At 54.1% G+C, this 18697-nt stretch overlaps 1 protein-coding gene across 1 annotated transcript in view; it reads left to right on the top strand.

The window, feature by feature from the left end:
• The first annotated feature begins 237 nt into the window (after nt 1–237).
• Nucleotides 238–18697, top strand: part of POLE (DNA polymerase epsilon, catalytic subunit) — a 37130-nt gene continuing 18670 nt past the window's right edge. Inside the window, exons 1-24 of the mRNA XM_084649290.1 lie at nt 238–346; nt 446–581; nt 804–884; nt 1954–1998; nt 3047–3139; nt 3524–3678; nt 4309–4450; nt 4835–4915; nt 5236–5343; nt 5873–5983; nt 6230–6315; nt 7102–7221; nt 8013–8145; nt 8837–8950; nt 9659–9871; nt 11001–11108; nt 11763–11891; nt 12167–12269; nt 12402–12548; nt 13410–13555; nt 14881–15029; nt 15476–15568; nt 15800–15944; nt 16954–17111. Coding sequence (XP_084505416.1) covers nt 282–346; nt 446–581; nt 804–884; nt 1954–1998; nt 3047–3139; nt 3524–3678; nt 4309–4450; nt 4835–4915; nt 5236–5343; nt 5873–5983; nt 6230–6315; nt 7102–7221; nt 8013–8145; nt 8837–8950; nt 9659–9871; nt 11001–11108; nt 11763–11891; nt 12167–12269; nt 12402–12548; nt 13410–13555; nt 14881–15029; nt 15476–15568; nt 15800–15944; nt 16954–17111 — 2861 coding nt within the window. The 5' untranslated portion in view covers nt 238–281. The remainder of the gene's footprint in view (nt 347–445; nt 582–803; nt 885–1953; nt 1999–3046; nt 3140–3523; nt 3679–4308; nt 4451–4834; nt 4916–5235; nt 5344–5872; nt 5984–6229; nt 6316–7101; nt 7222–8012; nt 8146–8836; nt 8951–9658; nt 9872–11000; nt 11109–11762; nt 11892–12166; nt 12270–12401; nt 12549–13409; nt 13556–14880; nt 15030–15475; nt 15569–15799; nt 15945–16953; nt 17112–18697) is intronic.

Genomic DNA, 18697 nt, shown 5'->3' with positions numbered 1-18697 from the left:
CCAGACCCGCGCGGGGCGGGGTTATCCGTGTTGGCCCAGGGTCAGCATCGCTTGGAGGTGGGGTTGTGGCTACAGGGCGGGGCCTACCTGGGGCGGGGCGGGCCGATGGAGAGGGTGTCCTCTCACCCATTGGCTCTCGGAGGGGCGTGCGCTAGGAGCGCCCTGTGATTGGCCTAGCGTCCGGAGGCGGAGACTGGCCCCGGAGCCCGCGCAGGGGGCGGAGTCAGGCACATCTCGCGGGAGCTGGGCGCAGCGCGGGAAATTCCGCTGCCGGCGCCGGGATGGTGCTGAGGAACAGCGGGCGGCGCCGCGCCGAGCCCGCGGGCGGGGACCCCGACATCCCGCGGTGAGGGGGGCCGGGGCGGCCGCGCGATGGGTGGGCGGGGGTGGGTGGCTTCCCCGGCCAGCCCCGGCCAGCCCCGGCCTGACGCGCTGCTCTCCGCAGGGACGATGGCTCCGGGCTCTCCGCCCTCAAGCGCCTGGAGCGCAGCCAGCGGACCGACCGGCTGGACGCGCAGTTCGGGTTCGAGCGGGCCAAGGAGCCGGGGGAGAAGACGGGCTGGCTGATCAACATGCACCCGGTAGGCGGGGCCGGGCCCGGCGAGCGAGGGGGACGGGGTGTGGGGCGGCGCGTGGCGATGCCGTTGGCGGGCGGCTCACGAGGCCGCACGGAAGTGGGGGGCTGAGCGGGGGCCGCCTGTGGTGGCGGTGCACAGCGGGACAGGCTGGGCGGGGGCTGCGGGGTTCTCGGGCTCTGCGCCCTAGGGCGGGGGGCTGTGATGTGCTGTCTTCCCCTCTCCCAGACGGAGCTCTTGGACGATGATAAACGCTTGGTGAGCTGTGTGGATTATTACTTCATCCAGGAGGATGGGAGCAGGTTTAAGGTGAGTCCCTTTAACCTTGGGTGCAGAGGACGGAGGAGCGGGAGCAGCTGCCGTTGGAGGGCACAGAGGAGTCTGGCTGCATGGTTTGGGGGAAGACTTTGCAGAGCTGTACACTGGAAACCACTTCCTGACTGACACCGGAGGATTAACACCAAAGGGCTGCTCCTCCTTAGGGCACAAGTCACATTGACAAAGTGGGCGCAGAAGGGAGTTGGGTAGCTGCATTAAGGGGTACAGACCCCGCAGGTTGCCTTGCAGTTCAGTTGACTCTTTCCTGGTTCTCCTTTAATCCCTAAAAGGACATTGTGAGTAACACTAAGGAAACAGAAAGACAAACTGGGCAAGGTAATATCTCTTATTGGACCAACTGTCCAAAAGATTACCTCACCTATCTTGTCTTTCTAACCTCCTGGGGCCAACATGGCTACAACAACACCGCATACAGCTAAGGAAACTGTCTGATCACCATTCCAGCCTCACGTCTGTGCTGCCAGGTGTAAATGGGGTGGTTGGCTGGAGGTGGGATTGGGCCCCATGCATAACATATGCCTGCATTGCTGTGTATCCGATGCCTCAGTCAGAGGCAGGTGAGGATATACGCACAAGGTTTGCTCATAATGGCCAGTGATGGCTGTGGTAGCAGGAGGTCAGTGCTGGTCTCATTGTGTGGTGCCTCATTGCTGCGTGAGTGGGTGTTACTATAGTCTCTTCTATGTTCTTGCTCAGGAGTTCTGCTTTTCCTAGGCGTCCAGATGCTTTAATTCCTTCTTGATTAGATTTTAAGGTGGGCAATTTACTCAGCCATGGAAATCTGTCTGCACAGGCTGGAGTGTGAAGGGCCCCTGTTGGACTCTGCTTGAGAGCCAGAGGTGGGTGGGGAGGGTGTGTGTGTGTCCCTGGACCAAACGGTACATGGGAAGGTGTGTGTTAGACTATTGTCTGTGCAAGAGAAAGAGAGACCAGAGGTCTGTTTGTGTCTCTCACACTAACACATAGCGAGTAATGTGCTGAACTACGTGCCTCTCCCCACCTACCCAGTGCCATGCTGACTGTGTCTGCTCTTTTCCAGGTGGCCCTGCCCTATAAACCATACTTCTATATTGCAACCCGGAAGGTGGGTATGGACTCCATGGCTGTGGGGCTGGCAAACAGGGCTTCGGATAGAGTGTGGAGGCAGACGTGGTTATGAATCAGGGATGTGAGTTAGGCAGGTGTGGGGCTGGGACAGCAGCACATTAACTGCCTGAGAGAGCTTGGGGTGAGGTCCTAGCCAGGGAGACAGAAATCCATGGTTATAGTTGGGCTTGGAGGGATCAGTTTTTTATCGGTAAATGCTGATTTTTGCTGAACACCCACAAACCAACGAAAAATGTTTCCATGGCTAACAATCGAAATTTACAGATAGGCCAAATAAGAAAACTGCTGCTTGAAAAATCATTAGAGTTTGATTTAAGGATGTTTACTTTGTATATTTTGACATGAGATGCTGACAATTTCTGTTTTAACTGTTATGAAGCTTAAACTTGAATTTCAACATCCCCTGTCATGAAATAATTGGCTGGTCACCTTTGCCTACTTTCCTGCAACTGTGAAAATATAAATTGAAAAAAATGTTTTAAAATGAATATTAATATTCATTAAAATGACAAAATATTGAATTCAGCACTTGTTGCTATACCAAATGTACATGATCTTTCTGATGTGTTTCGGGGGAGAGTTGCTTGTGTTTCTGAATGAGCTGCCCCTCAAAGTACCAGCCACCTGGTGCTCTTGCTCAGCGAGCCCTTCAGCACCTAATCAGCAGCCCTCTTTGGCTTCTGCACACAATCCTGTGACTAAATGCACCTTTTGTTCCTGTTCATGGCCCAGTAAGTGGCTGAGGGTTCACTGTCCTGTCACTCTGCCCCTGTGGAGAACTCACCTGGTTAGCTGCAAAATTGTGGGCTTGGCTGACAGTTCTGGGGTTTTACATTTTAAAAAACAAACAAAACCAAACTCTTCTGCCAGGGTGGAAGAGATTGGTTTCTAGTCAGGCCACTATTAAAGCCCCTGAACATCTAGAGGTCCAGGACACAGCCCCAGGTGAGACCGTATCTGCAAATCTGTTCTGCTTTGATGAGCAGGGTTTTGGCTGCCCTCTTGAAGCTCTAGTCTCTGTGCAGGGCTGCGAGCGGGAAGTGTCCTCCTTCCTCTCCAAGAAGTACCAGGGGAAGATCGCAAAGCTGGAAACGGTTCCCAAAGAGGATCTGGACTTGGTGAGTAACTACTCACCCCCTGCCCTGTTGCTGGCAGGTTGCACAGCTCTAATGGGGGAGCGGTGTACAAGTCTGGGGAGAGTGGGATGCGGGCAGGTCTGTATGCTCTATTCCAGTCCTGTATTCTGCACATACCAGGCATAGGGCCTGGACATTGATCATGGGAAATAATGTTGACTCTTGACAGGCACTTTATCTGTCCCCTACCTTTCTCCCCATCCACACACACCTCAGCCCCTTGTTCTGTGGTCTCTTCTCACTCCATCTCCCCAACTCCTGCTGTCTGTCTTGGTCCATCTCCTTTCTTAACTGCCTCTCGCTTGTACAGTCTCTCCCCACTATTCTCACTATCTTTTCCTCATTGGCTGGTTTGCCCCTTTGTAGCCAAATCACCTGGTGGGCCTGAAGCAGAACTACATCAAGCTATCTTTCAACACTGTGGATGACCTGGTGAAGGTGCGGCGGGAAATCTCTCCTGCTGTGAAGAAGAACAGGGAGCGGGACCAGGCGAGCGACACCTACACGTCCATGCTGTCCAGGTAGATGTTCTCCTCTTTGGCAATACATCTTGAGGGGTTGGTCCCAGGGCCCAGCAGGATTCCCTTATGTTCTTGTACTGTGCTTAGCAAGGTGTTCCCCATGTGACCCAGACCTACCTCTTCTCTAATCAGGACTGAAAGGGTTTAACTCTAGCTCTGTTTCCTTTGCTCGGTATTAAGTTTACAGGTCCTTATGTCAGTTGCTGTGGATGGGGAGGGAACTCCCTAAGTTGATGCTTGCCCTGGTGACCACAGCAAATGTCCCAGTTCTCCTTTGTCCATGCAGATCCCACTCAAGGTGAGCGTGAGCCTCCTACATGCAAATCTCTTGCACATGAGATGCATGTGCACCTTGAGTGGGATCCGCACAGACAGAATACCACAAAGAACCACCGTAACCCTAAGGGAAATAACTGTTCTTTTCCTTTTGTGAAGCTGGCTACTGGATTAATAGGGAAGAGTTCCTTCTGGTGACTGCCCTAACATCTGCTGGTGCTGCACTTCCTAGTGTCCTGTTCAGGTCCCACTGACTAGAGCTGCTGTAGTGTGTTTCTTATCTTCATTCCCCTGAGTCTGAGACCTGTGCATAGACTGATTATTTAAACCATCCCTCTCCCCTGCGCCTTGTAGTGCTCTAATTGGTGGCAGCCTGACCATGGATGATGAGGGGCCCTCGAAGAGGTCTGTCAACCAGATGGACAACATAGTGGACATGCGGGAGTACGACGTGCCCTACCACATCCGTCTATCCATCGACCTGAAGATTCATGTGGTGAGTGAAGAAGCTGGTGTGCCAGGAGGGGCTTGTAACTGGGTAGAACATTTGTTCTAGTGCTGTGCCCTTGAGGGGCAGAGGTGATGGAAATTCAAGGGTCTCCATGGCAATGAGTCAGTCTCTGTGATGTCGGCAATTACTGTTAGCCCTGTTTTTCAGCTGTGGAAACCGAGGCACAGCAGCTAAATGGCTTGCCCAAGACCACATCTCGATCCAGTGACAGAATTGGGATCCTTAACACCCAGGCCCCTGCTCTGGCCGTTTAGCCTGTGCTGCCCTTCCTTCATATGGCATGTATTAGGTGTCAGTTCAACACCCAGCACATGGTACTGGGAGACGCCATGTTAACGCAGCTCCTCTGATTCTCTCCTGCTGCGACAGGCTCATTGGTACAATGTCCGCTATCGGGGCAGCATGTACCCTCCGGAAATCACCCGCCGAGATGACCTGGTGGAGCGTCCGGTGAGTGCTCCGATTAGGGTGGGGCAGTCTGTGCCTCTCCTGCGTGGCTGGTTATTCTCTGCTTGAAGTTGGCTTCCATCAGTGAAATGGTGAAGTTTTCCCAAACGTGGCTGGTCTTGTACCACAGCCTTCAAAGGGATCATAATGCAAGCTTAGAGGATGGGCTCAAGGTAGCTGCTTGGGTTGATTAGGAGGTGATGTGATCAAGCAGTGTTTCTGCCTCACTTCACTCGAACATTATCTCTGCTCGCGCTAGCCTGGAATCACATTGTCCGTATCCAGGCTCCCATGCTGACCTTGATGTGTTGGGTCTTTTTCAGGATCCTGTTGTGCTAGCCTTTGACATTGAAACCACCAAGCTCCCCCTGAAGTTCCCTGATGCAGAGACAGACCAGATCATGATGATCTCCTACATGATTGATGGCCAGGTAACAGTCCAGCCAGGGCTGCTGCTTCCACACACTCCAGCAGCAGTCAGGCTGCGAGCCCACCTGTGACTTCAGCCAACTTCTCCTTTTTGTCTTATTGCATATTGCTTAGTGTCTATGGAATGGCTCAGGGAGTGAAACTAATATCTACACCAGAGACTGCAGGGCTCCCAAGGGATTTCCTTTCAGTCTTCTCTTACAAAACCTTGCACTCCTCCTATCTGGGGCTGGGGGCCCCCTCTTTGGATGAGCAGCAATACCTGGGAGGGTGTGGGGAAAAATCCAGGACTCTACAGCATTGTCTCTTCCCAGTCCCCAGCACTGAGCCAGAGTTGAGGCCTCCCAACCTGTCAAGCCTGGTGACAGACACAGGTCCTTGTCTGGCCAAAACAATCTGATTGCACTGGCTAATGTACCACCAGCATCTTCAGCCCCAAGGACTGGCCAAGCTGGCTCTGTGGAGCTCTCCCCAAGTACACTGCACTGCGGTGCAGGCATTCACTAGCCCTTGTCCTTTGCTGCCTCCTAGGGCTACCTGATCACAAACAGGGAGATCGTCTCTGAGGATATTGAAGATTTTGAATTTACTCCCAAGCCGGAGTATGAGGGTCCCTTTTTTGTCTTTAACGAGCTGGATGAGGTGAGTAGGTTCGGTTTGGAAGACAAGAGATTCAAATTGCTACCTGTCATCCACTGAGGTCTAGGCAGGCCAGAGAGAGTTGGCTGCTTCCTTTGGGGATTACAATGTGATCATAGTGCCAGTCACAACACATGAACAGCTTTTGTTTCCTGTGTTTAGTCACGCGAGAACAGATCAGGTCCTGCGAGAAGGAGAGCAGAGGGTAGGTTACGTTATATCCACGTCTCACCTTTCTCTTAAATCCAGGCCCATTTAATCCAGAGGTGGTTTGAGCATGTCCAGGAGACCAAACCCACCATCATGGTCACTTACAATGGGGACTTCTTTGACTGGTAAGGATGGAAGTGGAAACCATAGGGCAGTCCCTATGCTGGGGGGCAGGGGGTTCCAGGAGTAGGCACTAGACCATGTGTCCCTCCTTCATTTCCAGGGAGTCACAAGGTGACTGTGCAAGGCTGTTCCGATCCATGTTGAGTATTCAGCCACCCTCTGTCTTGGAACACCCTCTCTTAAGAGCTCTTTCTCCATGCTGTGAGACTGATCAAAGCCCGTGGGTCTCAGACCCCAGACTACAGAGTCCTGCAATGTGGGGGAGGTGGGGTGCAGAGCTGTGTCTCTCACAGTGGGGAAGCAGCTCCTAGCATTGAAGCAGTGACCCTGGATGTTCCAATCTAGTCACTTCTGGCTTTCCAAGCCCTGCTCTGCCACCTGCACAGCCACATCTTGTCTCTGGGGTAAATACCACCATGTTTACATGCTGCTGATCCCAAAACTGGTGGGCAGTGAACAGAGAGGAGACGAAGAAAACTGCAGAGTGAGCTGAGGAGAGGAGAGCAGCTGGGGAGCTCTAGCCAGCCTGGGTTGACTGATCATTGAGTCCTGCATCCAGATATAGAATGTCACTGAATAGCCGTGCCCATCCTCTGTGTAACACTGTGCCAAGGGGACTCTTAGGGTCCAAACTCTGTACTGTAGCCGCAAAGGGAAGGGGGCAGGGAGGAGCTCTGGCTTACATGGTCTATAAAAGAAGCCAGGTTTGAAAGCATTTCTCCAGGGGAAGAGGGGTGAAGGTGCCTGTGTTTGTGAACCCTCTGTACTATCTCAGCCTTCCTCCCCAGGCCCTTTGTGGAAGCCAGAGCAGCAGTGCATGGAATGAATATGTACCAAGAGATTGGATTCCAAAAGGACAGCCAAGGGGAGTACAAAGCCTCCCAGTGCATCCACATGGACTGTCTAAGGTACCAGATGCTGCCTCCATTCTGTGCCCCTATGGCTCTGGGTAGCGGAGCACTTTTGTAAAGTGCCTGTTTCCAGAGAAGCATGGACACTGGCTGGCACGCTGCCCCTCAGGAGACATTGCTTGCTGGCTTCATGCATAGTGCCTCATTGCATTGGTGGGTCAGTCCATTATTTGGCTGTTCCATGTCCATTGCTGGGTATGCTAGGGTCTGGGTGGTGCAGCAAGCTAAGGCCTGGACCTGGCAACCTTCTTTTCAGGAGATGTCTGCTAGTGCTCTGGCTTGGCTGACAAGTCCCAGAGGGGTTGGTCTCATTGCCTAGCTGGTGGGTGATGACATTTCAGCCTGCAGTCTGAGCTCGGGGACCCAGGAGAGGTGGAGGAGGGACATTTGTGCAGCGAGGCAAATCCTCCACAGGGAGCTGTGACAGAAACGAGTGTTTTAGTCAGTCCCGTTCCTATGGGATCTGCAATCCAGATAGCCACCTTCCTCCTGCTGGCAGTCCCAGGATCACGTCCCCTGCACTCAGTGATTTAATGTAGGTGGGCTGAGGTGGGCTGGGGCTGGGTGGTGGTTTGAGGTAGCAGAGAATGCAGATGAGCAGAATTGAGGGCACTGGCAGAGATGCCCAGCCCCTCCCTACACTAGGCCTGGCTCCTGGTACCTTGGATGAAGGCCCTCCCCCCACTTGTCTGACTTATAAAGGTGCTGCCCGTGTGGTTCAGGGTTTCCTGGCGCAGAATGGCTCATGGCTTCCGTTCACAGGCCGGCGCTCTGGTTCCTCTCCTCAGGTGGGTGAAGAGAGACAGTTACCTCCCCGTGGGAAGCCACAACCTGAAAGCAGCAGCCAAAGCAAAGCTGGGCTACGACCCGGTAGAGCTGGACCCCGAAGAGATGTGCCGGATGGCTACAGAAGAGCCTCAGGTACTCTCCGCTCTGCAGCCTCTGGACCTAGTGGTCAGGAGACAGGCCCCGGGAAGCCTGGGGCACTGGTCCGCATCACTGATCATTTGGGCTAGTTCTGGGTGGGGATAAATGCCTTCGGCTAATGCAGTGGGCATGGAAGGAAGCTGGAGGGTCATTTTGGCCTCCTGTATTTCTGGCAGCCTTGGATGGGGTTCCCATGTAATCAGCTGAGCCTGCCCGGGGCAGGGGTGAGGGGATCCCTCCTGGTGCTGTCATGTTGATTTCACTAACGGGGGACCTGTCACTCATCTACCGCAGGTGAAGCACTTGGGCCGTAGAAGTACTGTGACGGTGCAAAACTTCACTTCCACTAAAGCAGGGGGAAGGCTCTGTGTACACATGGACAGGGCGGGTCATCAGCTATGGAGCATTTGTGTGGACAGGAAGCAGTCTCCCCGCTTCCAGCACTATGGGGCATATGGGCAGTTACATGGCAAGTGGCCCTTTTCCTTGTCCCCTCAGAGCTGAGGGGCCTCTGAGCATACAGCTCGCAGACAGCCTTTACGGTCTGTGACTGCCCGCTGCCCACATCACCCCCCCAGGCTGTAGCATGTGCAGCAGGGAACAGGCACGGGGCAGGCGTCACTCTGCTAGTCTCCTGTGCTGAGCTCCACTTGAATTGATCCAGCTCTTTGCTGTTTCCCATCAGACACTGGCCACTTACTCGGTGTCCGACGCTGTTGCTACCTACTACATGTACATGAAGTACGTGCACCCGTTCATCTTCGCCCTGTGCACCATCATCCCCATGGAGCCCGACGAGGTGAGTGCTCAGGAGCCAGAGCCCGTGCTGGGCGGGCAAAGGAGCTGAGTGCTCTGTGCCGGTGGAACGCGGCCATGCCTGTTGCCGAGGGGCTGAGACATGAGGGTGGACTTGGTGGGCGCCCGTGTCTGTCAGTTGTGGCTGTGGCTCTTGCGGTACTCGGAGGTGCTGAGCACCGGCAGCTCCCAGTAACTTCAGCTGGAGTTCTGAGCCTCGGGGCGTGTGCTGATCGGGCTCCCACCAGTGTTACACAGGGCTCTGGGCGTTTGCCCAGTAGAGGGCACTCTCCTGGGCCATAGTAACTCAGGGATCCCTGCAGGAGCTGTGTCTGTGCTAGCAATTTTGAGGAAGTCTCCCCGTGTTGCGCGAATGCTGGCGGTGATGGGAGGGCTGGGAGACGGGGCACGGGCAAGTTCAGGCACCTACCGGCGGGCAGCAGTGTCAGCGTTAATGCAACAGCCACAGCCTTCTCCCAGTCACTAGTAGAGGTGCAGTCTGCAAGACTCCATGTGTTGTTCACAGGCACCTAAGGGATCCCCTTCCGGGGCAGGGTGTTCTCTGCTCCCCACTGTTACCACAAGCTGGGAGTTGCCAAGCCAAGCACCTTGTCCCATTGACACGTGGTGCTGTGACAGGGCTGGCTCCCCTGGGTGGCTTGGTCTTGGCTGTGTGTCCTGACGCTGAGTGCCCCCATGTCTCTCCCTGCAGGTGCTACGGAAAGGCTCAGGGACGCTGTGCGAGGCGCTGCTCATGGTCCAGGCCTATCACGCCAACATCATCTTCCCCAACAAGCAGGAGCAGGAGTTCAACAAGCTCACAGAGGATGGGCATGTGCTAGACTCGGAGACCTACGTCGGGGGCCATGTGGAGGCGCTAGAGTCAGGGGTCTTCCGTAGCGACATCCCCTGCCGCTTTAAAATGGTGTGAGCCTAGGTGTGATCGCCCCTCGCCCCCATTTCTGCGGTGGGGAGGGGTGTAGAGAGCCCATCTGGAGACTCCTCCCCCCGGCCATTAGTAGTTACTTTCCTTGGTGTTTTCTGTTGTGCTGGGATCCTCTGGCTCTGGGCCCCTGAATCCAGACATGGCTCAGACGGGCAAAAACCTTTCCACAGCTGGAACTAACCAACCAAGCCAAAGGGAACGTCATGATCCTCCTGCTCTCCCTCCTGCTTCAGCCATGCCTCTCCTTGCTTTGTCTCTCACCCACTCTCATCTGGGTGCTGCTTTCCACAGCACTCCCTGTGCCCACCCTCCCTTTCCACCTGCAGTCCTGGGTGCATGCCACTCGCTGTGAGTTTGTTGGGCTTTTAGACTGTACGATCCTTGGGGACGGGGGTCTGTATGATGTGCTGTGTATGGATCTAGTGCTATGGAATAGGTCAGCCCAACAATGATCGTTCCTGCTGCAGAAGATAGGGCAGCATGTAGGTTGAATACAAGAGGACCTCCTTGTTAGAGCTGACCCTTTGGTTCTAGGGACAGCAAGGGTGTACTAGGAGCTGACGACTAGGTCAGCTTTGTCCCAGGTGAAACTCTGGGGTGTGTGGGTGTGCTCATAATCCTGGGAACATGGCTTTCCGGCTGTGAGAAGCCTCCTGTTTCATGCCAGCTTTGTGGCAGACGGTATGGCAGTTGTAGAGCCTTGTAGGGAAATGCTGCATCTGCCTGGAGGGCTCTGGCTGGATCTGGGTCTAGGATGCACAGTGCCTGCCAAGGGTCTGCTGGTGACCTTAACTGTTCACAATCTGCTTGTGCCCCCATCTCTTTCAGTGCAGTTAGACCCTGGGTTGGATTGTCTCTCCTCATCACAGGCAAATGTATGGCCTTTATCATGGGGAGGGAAACACATCCTCGAGTAAGCTGTAGGTCAGTGTGGAGAGTGGCTTGTTGCATGGATGCCTTCTGTTGTCCTAGGCCCATCTAAAGCAGACAGAAGAATGGGCAGCTTGGTAGGAGTTTGTAGTTGCTTTCCTTCCCCAGGCCAGCGAGGGAGGTTGGGTGAGAGGAGCGGGAGACAGCCTCATAATTACTCATTCTGATGTCCCCCCAGAACCCTGTTGCCTTCGACTTCCTGCTGCAGCGTGTAGAGAAAACCCTCCGGCATGCCATCGAGGAGGAGGAAGGTTTGCCACTGGATCAAGTCACCAACTTCCAGGAGGTAGCTTGGACCTAGTCCTGATTCCTGCCTGTGTGGGGGTGTGACACGGCTTGGGGCCTGTAGGAGGTAGTACATGGCGTTTCTCTAGACAAGCCCATTTCCTGTTTGTGTGTGTTAGCATCATATAACCGCTTTAGCTATTTTCAGCCCTGAGTTCACCTCTTCCCTGCCTGGACCCCCTCCCCCGCATACCTATGTCTGGTCCCATTTCCGTTGTATTAAATAGTTGACGTCGGAAACTGTCTCCTGTGACTGAGGCTAAGGGAATCAGTGCTGCTGAAGATCAGAACGCAGCCCATTCTAAGCTTCGTGCGCCGTTAGCTCTTTCTCCAGGTCCTCGTGCGCTCTGTGGTCACAGGAAGGTAGGAGGAGGGATAGCTCAGTGGTTTGAGCATTGGCCTGCTAAACCCAGGATTGTGAGTTCAATCCTTGAGGGGGCCATTTAGGGATTTGGGGCAAAAATTGTGGATTGGTCCTGCTTTGAGCAGGGGGTTGGACTAGATGACTTCCTGAGGTCCCTTCCAACCCTGATATTCTATGATTCTGTGAAAGTTGAGTGACATACTTGTCCCTGTGGAGGGGAGCCTGTGCTGCATGCTCTGCTCAGTTGCTGATTCACTCCTGTCTGGTTTCTGCCTCTTCCCCTCACCGCAGGTGTGTGATGAAATCAAAGTCAAGCTGAACTCCCTGAAGGACATTCCTAACCGGATCGAGTGTCCCCTCATTTACCATCTGGACGTGGGGGCCATGTACCCCAACATCATCCTTACGAACAGGCTGCAGGTAGGTAGCAGGCAGCCTCCTCCTGGGTTTGCATCCCAGTGGGACACGGCTCAAAGACAGGGCAGCTAACTCCCTGCTCAGGAGGAAGTGCGGAAGCAGGGCTGGGTACTGACAGTCGGGCATTTGGCAGGGCCTGCTATAAACATAGGCTTCTTTCCTCTGACCCGCTGGCAGCCATAAAGAGGCAGAGCTCTGAACCCAGTTGCTAGAGGCCTGGGGTTAGAGCCAGGTTCTCTGATCTCTCTCTCTCTCTCTCTCTCTCTCTCTCTCTCCAGCCCTCAGCGATGGTGGACGAGGCCACGTGCGCTGCCTGTGACTTTAACAAGCCAGGTGCCAATTGCCAGCGCCGGATGACCTGGCAGTGGAGAGGGGAATTTAGTGAGTGTTGCTCTGCTGCTTGCAGAGGTTCCTTCGCTGTGCTACCCTGCAGGGAGACCCTGGAGCCTGGCCTAGGAACAGTCCTGCCCTGACTCCTGCTCAGACATGCTCATGGCTGTCCTTCCCTTGCAGTGCCCGCGAGCCGCAGCGAGTACCACCGCATCCAGCAGCAGCTGGAGTCAGAGAAGCTGCCCCCACTGTACCCAGATGGCCCGCCCCGTGCTTTTCATGAGCTGTCCCGCGAGGAACAGGCCAAGTTTGAGAAGAAGCGACTGGCAGGTGAGAACTAGCTTAAAATGACACGAAGTCTGAGCACGTGGCACCTTGTGGTTCAGTTTGCTCCATCTGGATGCTGAAGGGTTGCTTCTCCTAAAGATATTTCTCCAGATTAGCTTCCCCTCTTTGCCTAGTCCATGCTGGTACAATCTGCGGGCTCTAAGGGATAACCCACTGCCAGCTTGTAATGGCACTATAATTTAGAAACTGGCTACGCAGGCACAACTGGCTTTCTCCCTTCCATCTATCATCCTACACCCTTCTCTGTCCATGTGCTGAGTGCTCTTGTAACCAGCTGCTTCTTCCTAGCTGCTGAAGTTGGAGTTACTTTGCGTGCCAAGACAGATCATGTCTGCTGTCAGCAGGCTGTTACGCCAGCTCTCTTCTGAGGGCCCCCATTGGGGCTGGGCAGTGAGTTTCTAACCCTTTGGGTTGTGAAGAAAACCCTCCATGGCTCCCTGCTGTAGTCTGTGGACAGTGCTCTGGATTCTGTATGAGACATGATCAGCTGCATTCATCTCTGATGAGTTTTAACTCTGAAACCTAATGATGAATGGCAATGTCAACACCGTGAGCGTTTTTACTGCTTGTGAGCCACTGTTTAGCAGACCCATCCCCCTATTCCAGGGCTGTAGGCCAAGCCTGGGTTTGAGAGGAGCATGAGGTGAGCACCATCCCTCTTTTTGTATGCCCCCCCATCCTGACCCCTGTGTTGGCAGGTGCTGTTTCTCTCTGCTGTTATGGCCTGCCCCGTGCAAACCTTAGTTGCTGCTGCCATCCTCCTGTGCCCACCTGTCGGGGTGAGCCGCCCCTGTGAGCGTGCTGGTCTCTGGCTAAGCAGCCTCTGCTGTCTCTCTGGCACAGATTACTGCCGCAAGGCCTATAAGAAGCTGCACGTCACCAAGGTGGAGGAGCGCGTCACCACCATCTGCCAGCGGGAGAACTCGTTCTACGTGGACACCGTGCGAGCCTTCAGAGACCGTCGCTATGAGTTCAAGGGGCTGCACAAGGTGTGGCGGTCGGATCCCTCTGTCCTGGGTGTCACTGGGGTAGCCACAAGTTCTGAGGCCAGCTTGCTGAATCGGACCCAAGCTTAGAACAGTGATGGGTCCCTCCATGTGGCAGTTCCGGGAGGGCTGAGGGGACACGCCTGGGTCTCACCACTGATCCATCTTACTCAGAAAGCAGCAGCTGTGAGGCATGAACAGCTCCAAGACCCAATCACTTGCTACACCAGTGAGCTGAGTGGCTGCATGTTTAGTTCATCCGGGATTCAGCCAACCCTGCATCCAGGCATCCTGTTTCCTTGCCCTGGGTTCAGTTTGGGGCAGCACATTTAAACTGAGATAGCCATGAGGTGAGAGGGCTGCAGACTAGAGACGGGCTGGGAGGGGAAGGCTGAGAGCTGGGTGAGGGAGAGATGGGAGAGGGGGACCCTAAGCATACAAATTGCTCTAAAGGGGACAGGGATCGGCTCCCCTCCTCCCTGGAGGCAGGGAAGTGCTGCAGCAGAGTAAAACAGCAAGAGGGATTTTACTGTAGGCACTGGGGTGAGCTGGCTTTGGAGTCCCAGCTACTGGAGATGGGGGCTGGGCTGTGGGTGCTCATCGAAGGGAATGGCACAGAGATGGGGGCTGGGAATCAAAGCCCATTGATTGTTTTTTTTCCCTTTGCTGAGCTGTACGATGCCTAAGACTCTGCAGCCCCTCACTTCTGGGCCCAGAGAGCTACAGGTCAGCTGTCCTCCTCTTGTGATGTCACGCTCCTGTCCCAACACCAGTTGGGCTGTCCAGCAGAGGGTTGTTGGGACCGGATGTTCCTAATGCATGTAGGAAAAAACGAAAGATCCTCGAGTCTGTCTCCAAAAGGGCTCAGCAAAGGCCCAAACCATCTTTTGCTTTGCAGCTTATCTTTAGTAATTGCCTCAGTCCTGCCCCCAGGCACAGGGTTGGGCTAGAAGGCCCTGCCAACCCATATGGCTCTGCTGTTGGATTTATCCCGTCTCCTCCCACCTTTGCAGTTTGCTGGCATCTGTGCAATGAGATGGGGGCAGAGCTGATCGAAGGCAGCTCGGCTGCTGTTGTGTGACATCTGCGAGGATCGTGTCCTTCAGAGCTGAGGGTGAAGCAGAAAAGCTCCTCTCCATCTTGCATGAGATCTTGTTCCCTAGGTCCCGGTGAAAGGAATGTAGAGTCTAGGCAATTGATCCCAGAGCACCCATGCCTTACTGCGGGCTGTTATCTTGGGGAATAACTGGATGCCGCTAATGTCTGTAGCAGCTGGGCAGGAGCATTCTGAGCGCGTGTGTGGCGCGCGCTCTCTTTCTCTCTCTCAGGTGTGGAAGAAGAAGCTGTCTGCGGCCACAGAGATGGGAGACGCCACCGAAGTGAAGCGCTGCAAGAACATGGAGATCCTCTATGACTCCCTACAGCTGGCGCATAAGTGTATCCTCAACTCCTTCTACGGCTACGTAATGCGCAAAGGGTGGGTGCTGCCTGCCACCCTCTCTGAGGGGAGCTAGACACACGCTCCTCCTTGCCAGCCCCCTGCTGGGAGATGTTTCAGGAGGGAGGGGTCACTCCAGTGATTCTGCCCCCTCCTTCCCCAGCTTCTCATTGGTTTTCAAGCCTGTGAGTGCTCCCTGTACCACTCTCCTTACTACTGCTGTTATGGCAGCACCTAGAAGCCAACCCAGAGCAAGACCCCTTGTTCTGGGCCCTGAACAACCAGAAATAGACAGTCCCTGCCTCAGAGAGCTTACAGCTTAACCAGACAAGTCACGGGAGGGGAAGGGGATACAACCTATCACTGGGCGTCACTCTCTTGCTCTTTGACCTTCCCTTCTGGGGCTCCTTGCCATGCCCTTTTCCCAAAGGTTGACATGAGCTCACTGCCAGCTCCTGTTCATATCTGGCCCCTCTCTCCACTAGGGCCCGCTGGTACTCCATGGAGATGGCTGGGATTGTCTGCTTCACTGGAGCAAACATCATCACCCAGGCCAGGGAGCTGATCGAGCAGATTGGGTAAGTGCCGGAGGGGGTTAATGACCATGGGGAGGACTGGGGGAGAGGCCTTGGCTGCAGGACCATCCCGTTGGGACACATGACATGAGGGCTTGTGAATCACAGCAGAGATGTGGGTTACAAAGGCTCTGCCACCTGCAGGTTCTTCCATCCAGCAGCCCGTGTTAACTGGGTGTGCTCTGCAGAAAGGCCCTGCCCTTCTCTCTGCCAAGCTGTGCTCTCTCTTCCTAGGAGGCCGCTGGAGCTGGACACAGACGGAATCTGGTGTGTCCTTCCCAACAGCTTCCCAGAAAACTTTGTCATCAAATCGACCAATGCGAAGAAGCCCAAGGTGACAATCTCCTATCCTGGTGCCATGCTGAACATCCTGGTGAAGGTAAATCCAGCCCCACTGTAGACTAGCTGGGAGGGGGTGGAGAGGGAAGGACAGGAGAGGAGGACTCCAGCGGACCTGCTCTCCCAAAGGGGAGAATGATCTTGGCCTTCACCCACGCATGGAGCCAGTGAAGGCTGCTCTGCCTTTGTTGAGAATTACAGGTGTCGGGGGCCACCCTATAGGGCAGCTTCTGTTCCAGTACTGTGTCACCACGAATGAACAGGCCCTTGGAGCTTCACTTGCTGCTTGCCCAGTGCCAACCTGTGGAATCACTAGCACAAGCCTGGCACCTTGAGGGTGGGGGAGAGAGTCCCAGAAACCTGCAGCACAGTGCAGATGCCAGCTCATAGAGAGCAAGAGCCCAGGATTTGTGTGTGCACACGCTCTCTTCAGTCTATGCACGCTGGCTAAATGGTACTATGACCCCAGGGACCTGTGCAATGCCCCTTCGCCTGTCTGCCAGTTCCCAGCATAGAGCCTGGCTTTGGGACCTTCAGAGACTGACCTCTGCTCCTCACTCTAACACAGCACGGGGCTGAAGGCTGCCTATACCCCATTACTGCCTCGCCTCTGTCAGGATAGTTTTCCGCCACCCTCTCCTCCTCTGGTCCAAACCCAGCGCACCCTGCTCCTCTCTGTCCAGCCCAGCCTATACCAGTCCCCCACTGGCTGGAATCAGAGTGAGGTGCTCTGTAAAGCTTTTATTTTGTGTCCTGCTGAAGTGCAGACCAGGAGGCAAGACTCAGTCAGGCATCTCAGCTGGCTGGCAGAGAGGTGCTCCACCCTAGGGTCGTGGGAGTGTGGCTTGTCCTGTGGGGTGCCAGGCTGGTGCCCATTACCCTGGTGAGGGAGCAGGGAGTGTTTGCTGTCCTTCCCTGCTCGTTTGTGGGAGCAGCGGGTCCTTGGGGGGTCACTCCAGGTGGGTGTGTTGGGGGAATGTCCCCCTTTTGCCCCGCGGATTGCCAGGCCAGCAGTGCAGTGAAGTGGTCCCATGACGCTGTGTTTATAGGAAGGCTTCACAAATGATCAGTACCAGGAGCTCGTGGACCCAGCTTCGCTCACCTACGTTACCCGCTCAGAGAACAGCATCTTCTTTGAAGTGGACGGGCCATACCTCGCCATGATCCTCCCAGCCTCCAAGGAGGAGGGCAAGAAACTGAAGAAACGGTGAGTGTCACTTTGCTCAGAGGGAAGAAGGGAGGTGGGCAGGTTGGCTGTTCGTGCTCTCCTTCAGTCTGATAGGGGCGTGAGGCAAGCCAGACCCTGCTTTCTTACCTGCTCAGCACTGCACAGAACTCATGAAGTGCAACAGTCCAGATTCCAGCTGCAATATTAACGAGGCTCAACTGCACCCCAGGGTTGAACTGACTTCACCCGCAGTAAAGTGGGGTGAGCCTGACCTAGGGAGCACCTTCTATCGTTAACTCTGGTTCACCCCCAGGAAGGTGTGAAACGTGCCCATAGGCCAGAAGAGAGCCTAGCATTGCTGGGGTAGCCTTAGCTCTTCCGTTTGCTGGCAGAGATTTTAACTGGGCAGCCTCCATGTTACATCAACAGAATCTTTTGAGTTATGTTGGACCTGATTCTCCCTTGACTTGCAGCCCAAGCAACCCCATTGAAAACCTGGCAGTGTAGGAATGGCCAGATGGGCTTAGACTGTTGACCCATCTAGTCCAGTGTCCTTTAGAGGACAGAGCAAGGAAACTCACGCTGGGTGGCTATGAAATATTCCTTCCCAGTGAGAGCTTGACATGAGGGCTTATATCCCTTCCAATTCCCTGTAACTGCCGTTCTCCTGAGCCACACAAATATCTGATCGTTGTTTGAATCCCACTAGCCTTCTGGCCCCAGGAATGTGCTGTGGCAATTCTTCTCCTGGATTTCCCGTCTGTCAGCTCAGCAGCAACGACAGGGCCCAAATGAGATCTTGCCACCACTTTGTCTTGTACTGGCTTCATGGCTTTGGTGATCTTTAATCGTCTCTGTTCTGTCATTCTTCACCGTGTCTATCCAATGTATCCTTGGTCTTTCTCTGTTTCTGGTTCCTTGCACTCCTGGTACATATCCCCATGTGTGGTATCCTTCTTGAAGTGTCCAAACCATCATCCTCCTCTTTCTTGAATCTTCTGTAACAGCGTTATTTCTTGCCCTAACCATTTTCTTCTCTTTGTTTGTTTTCTGCAGTCTTCTGTTTTCCCCTCAGCCGGTTGATTTCTGCAGTCAAAATCTTGTGTTCATCGGCTTTTCTTATACTCCAGCAGTATTGGCATGAGGGTGCCTCAGATACTTTGGCTTCTGCTTTTATCAAAATGTCTTTACCCTTCTGCAAGATCTAGAGTTTTCCCAAAGTGGTAACAGCTAGACAGAGTCTTTTTTTTTTAATGTTATCTTCTCAAATCCCATTCTTCAATACTAGTCCTTTAAGGTACACAGTTTGTTCTAGTTCTCTCTCCGAGTTTGATCTTTACATCTTTCTCTTGTCTTCCAGTTGCCATAGTATTTGTCTTCTCCATGCTGCTCTTCAGTCCAAATGTTCTGCTGTCCCAGTTAACCTCATCACTTATTCTCTATAAATCATCCTAGGTCAATGCTGTGAGTCAGAATCATCGCTAATTGAAGGCTATGCACTGTCCTACCACATAACATGACTCCTCCTATTTCATCTGTCAGTGCTACAGCCATGACTGCTTCTGTTAGGGGGCTTGTTCCTTCACCCACTTATTTCCCTGGTCCTTCTCGCATGAACAGAGAGC

Source organism: Lepidochelys olivacea (genome assembly GCF_965140295.1).
Source record: "Lepidochelys olivacea isolate rLepOli2 genome assembly, chromosome: 15".
In the NCBI taxonomy this organism is placed as follows: domain Eukaryota; kingdom Metazoa; phylum Chordata; order Testudines; family Cheloniidae; genus Lepidochelys; species Lepidochelys olivacea.
The sequence above is the reverse complement of the archived record's forward strand: the minus strand, read 5'-3'. Positions and strand labels throughout refer to the sequence as shown.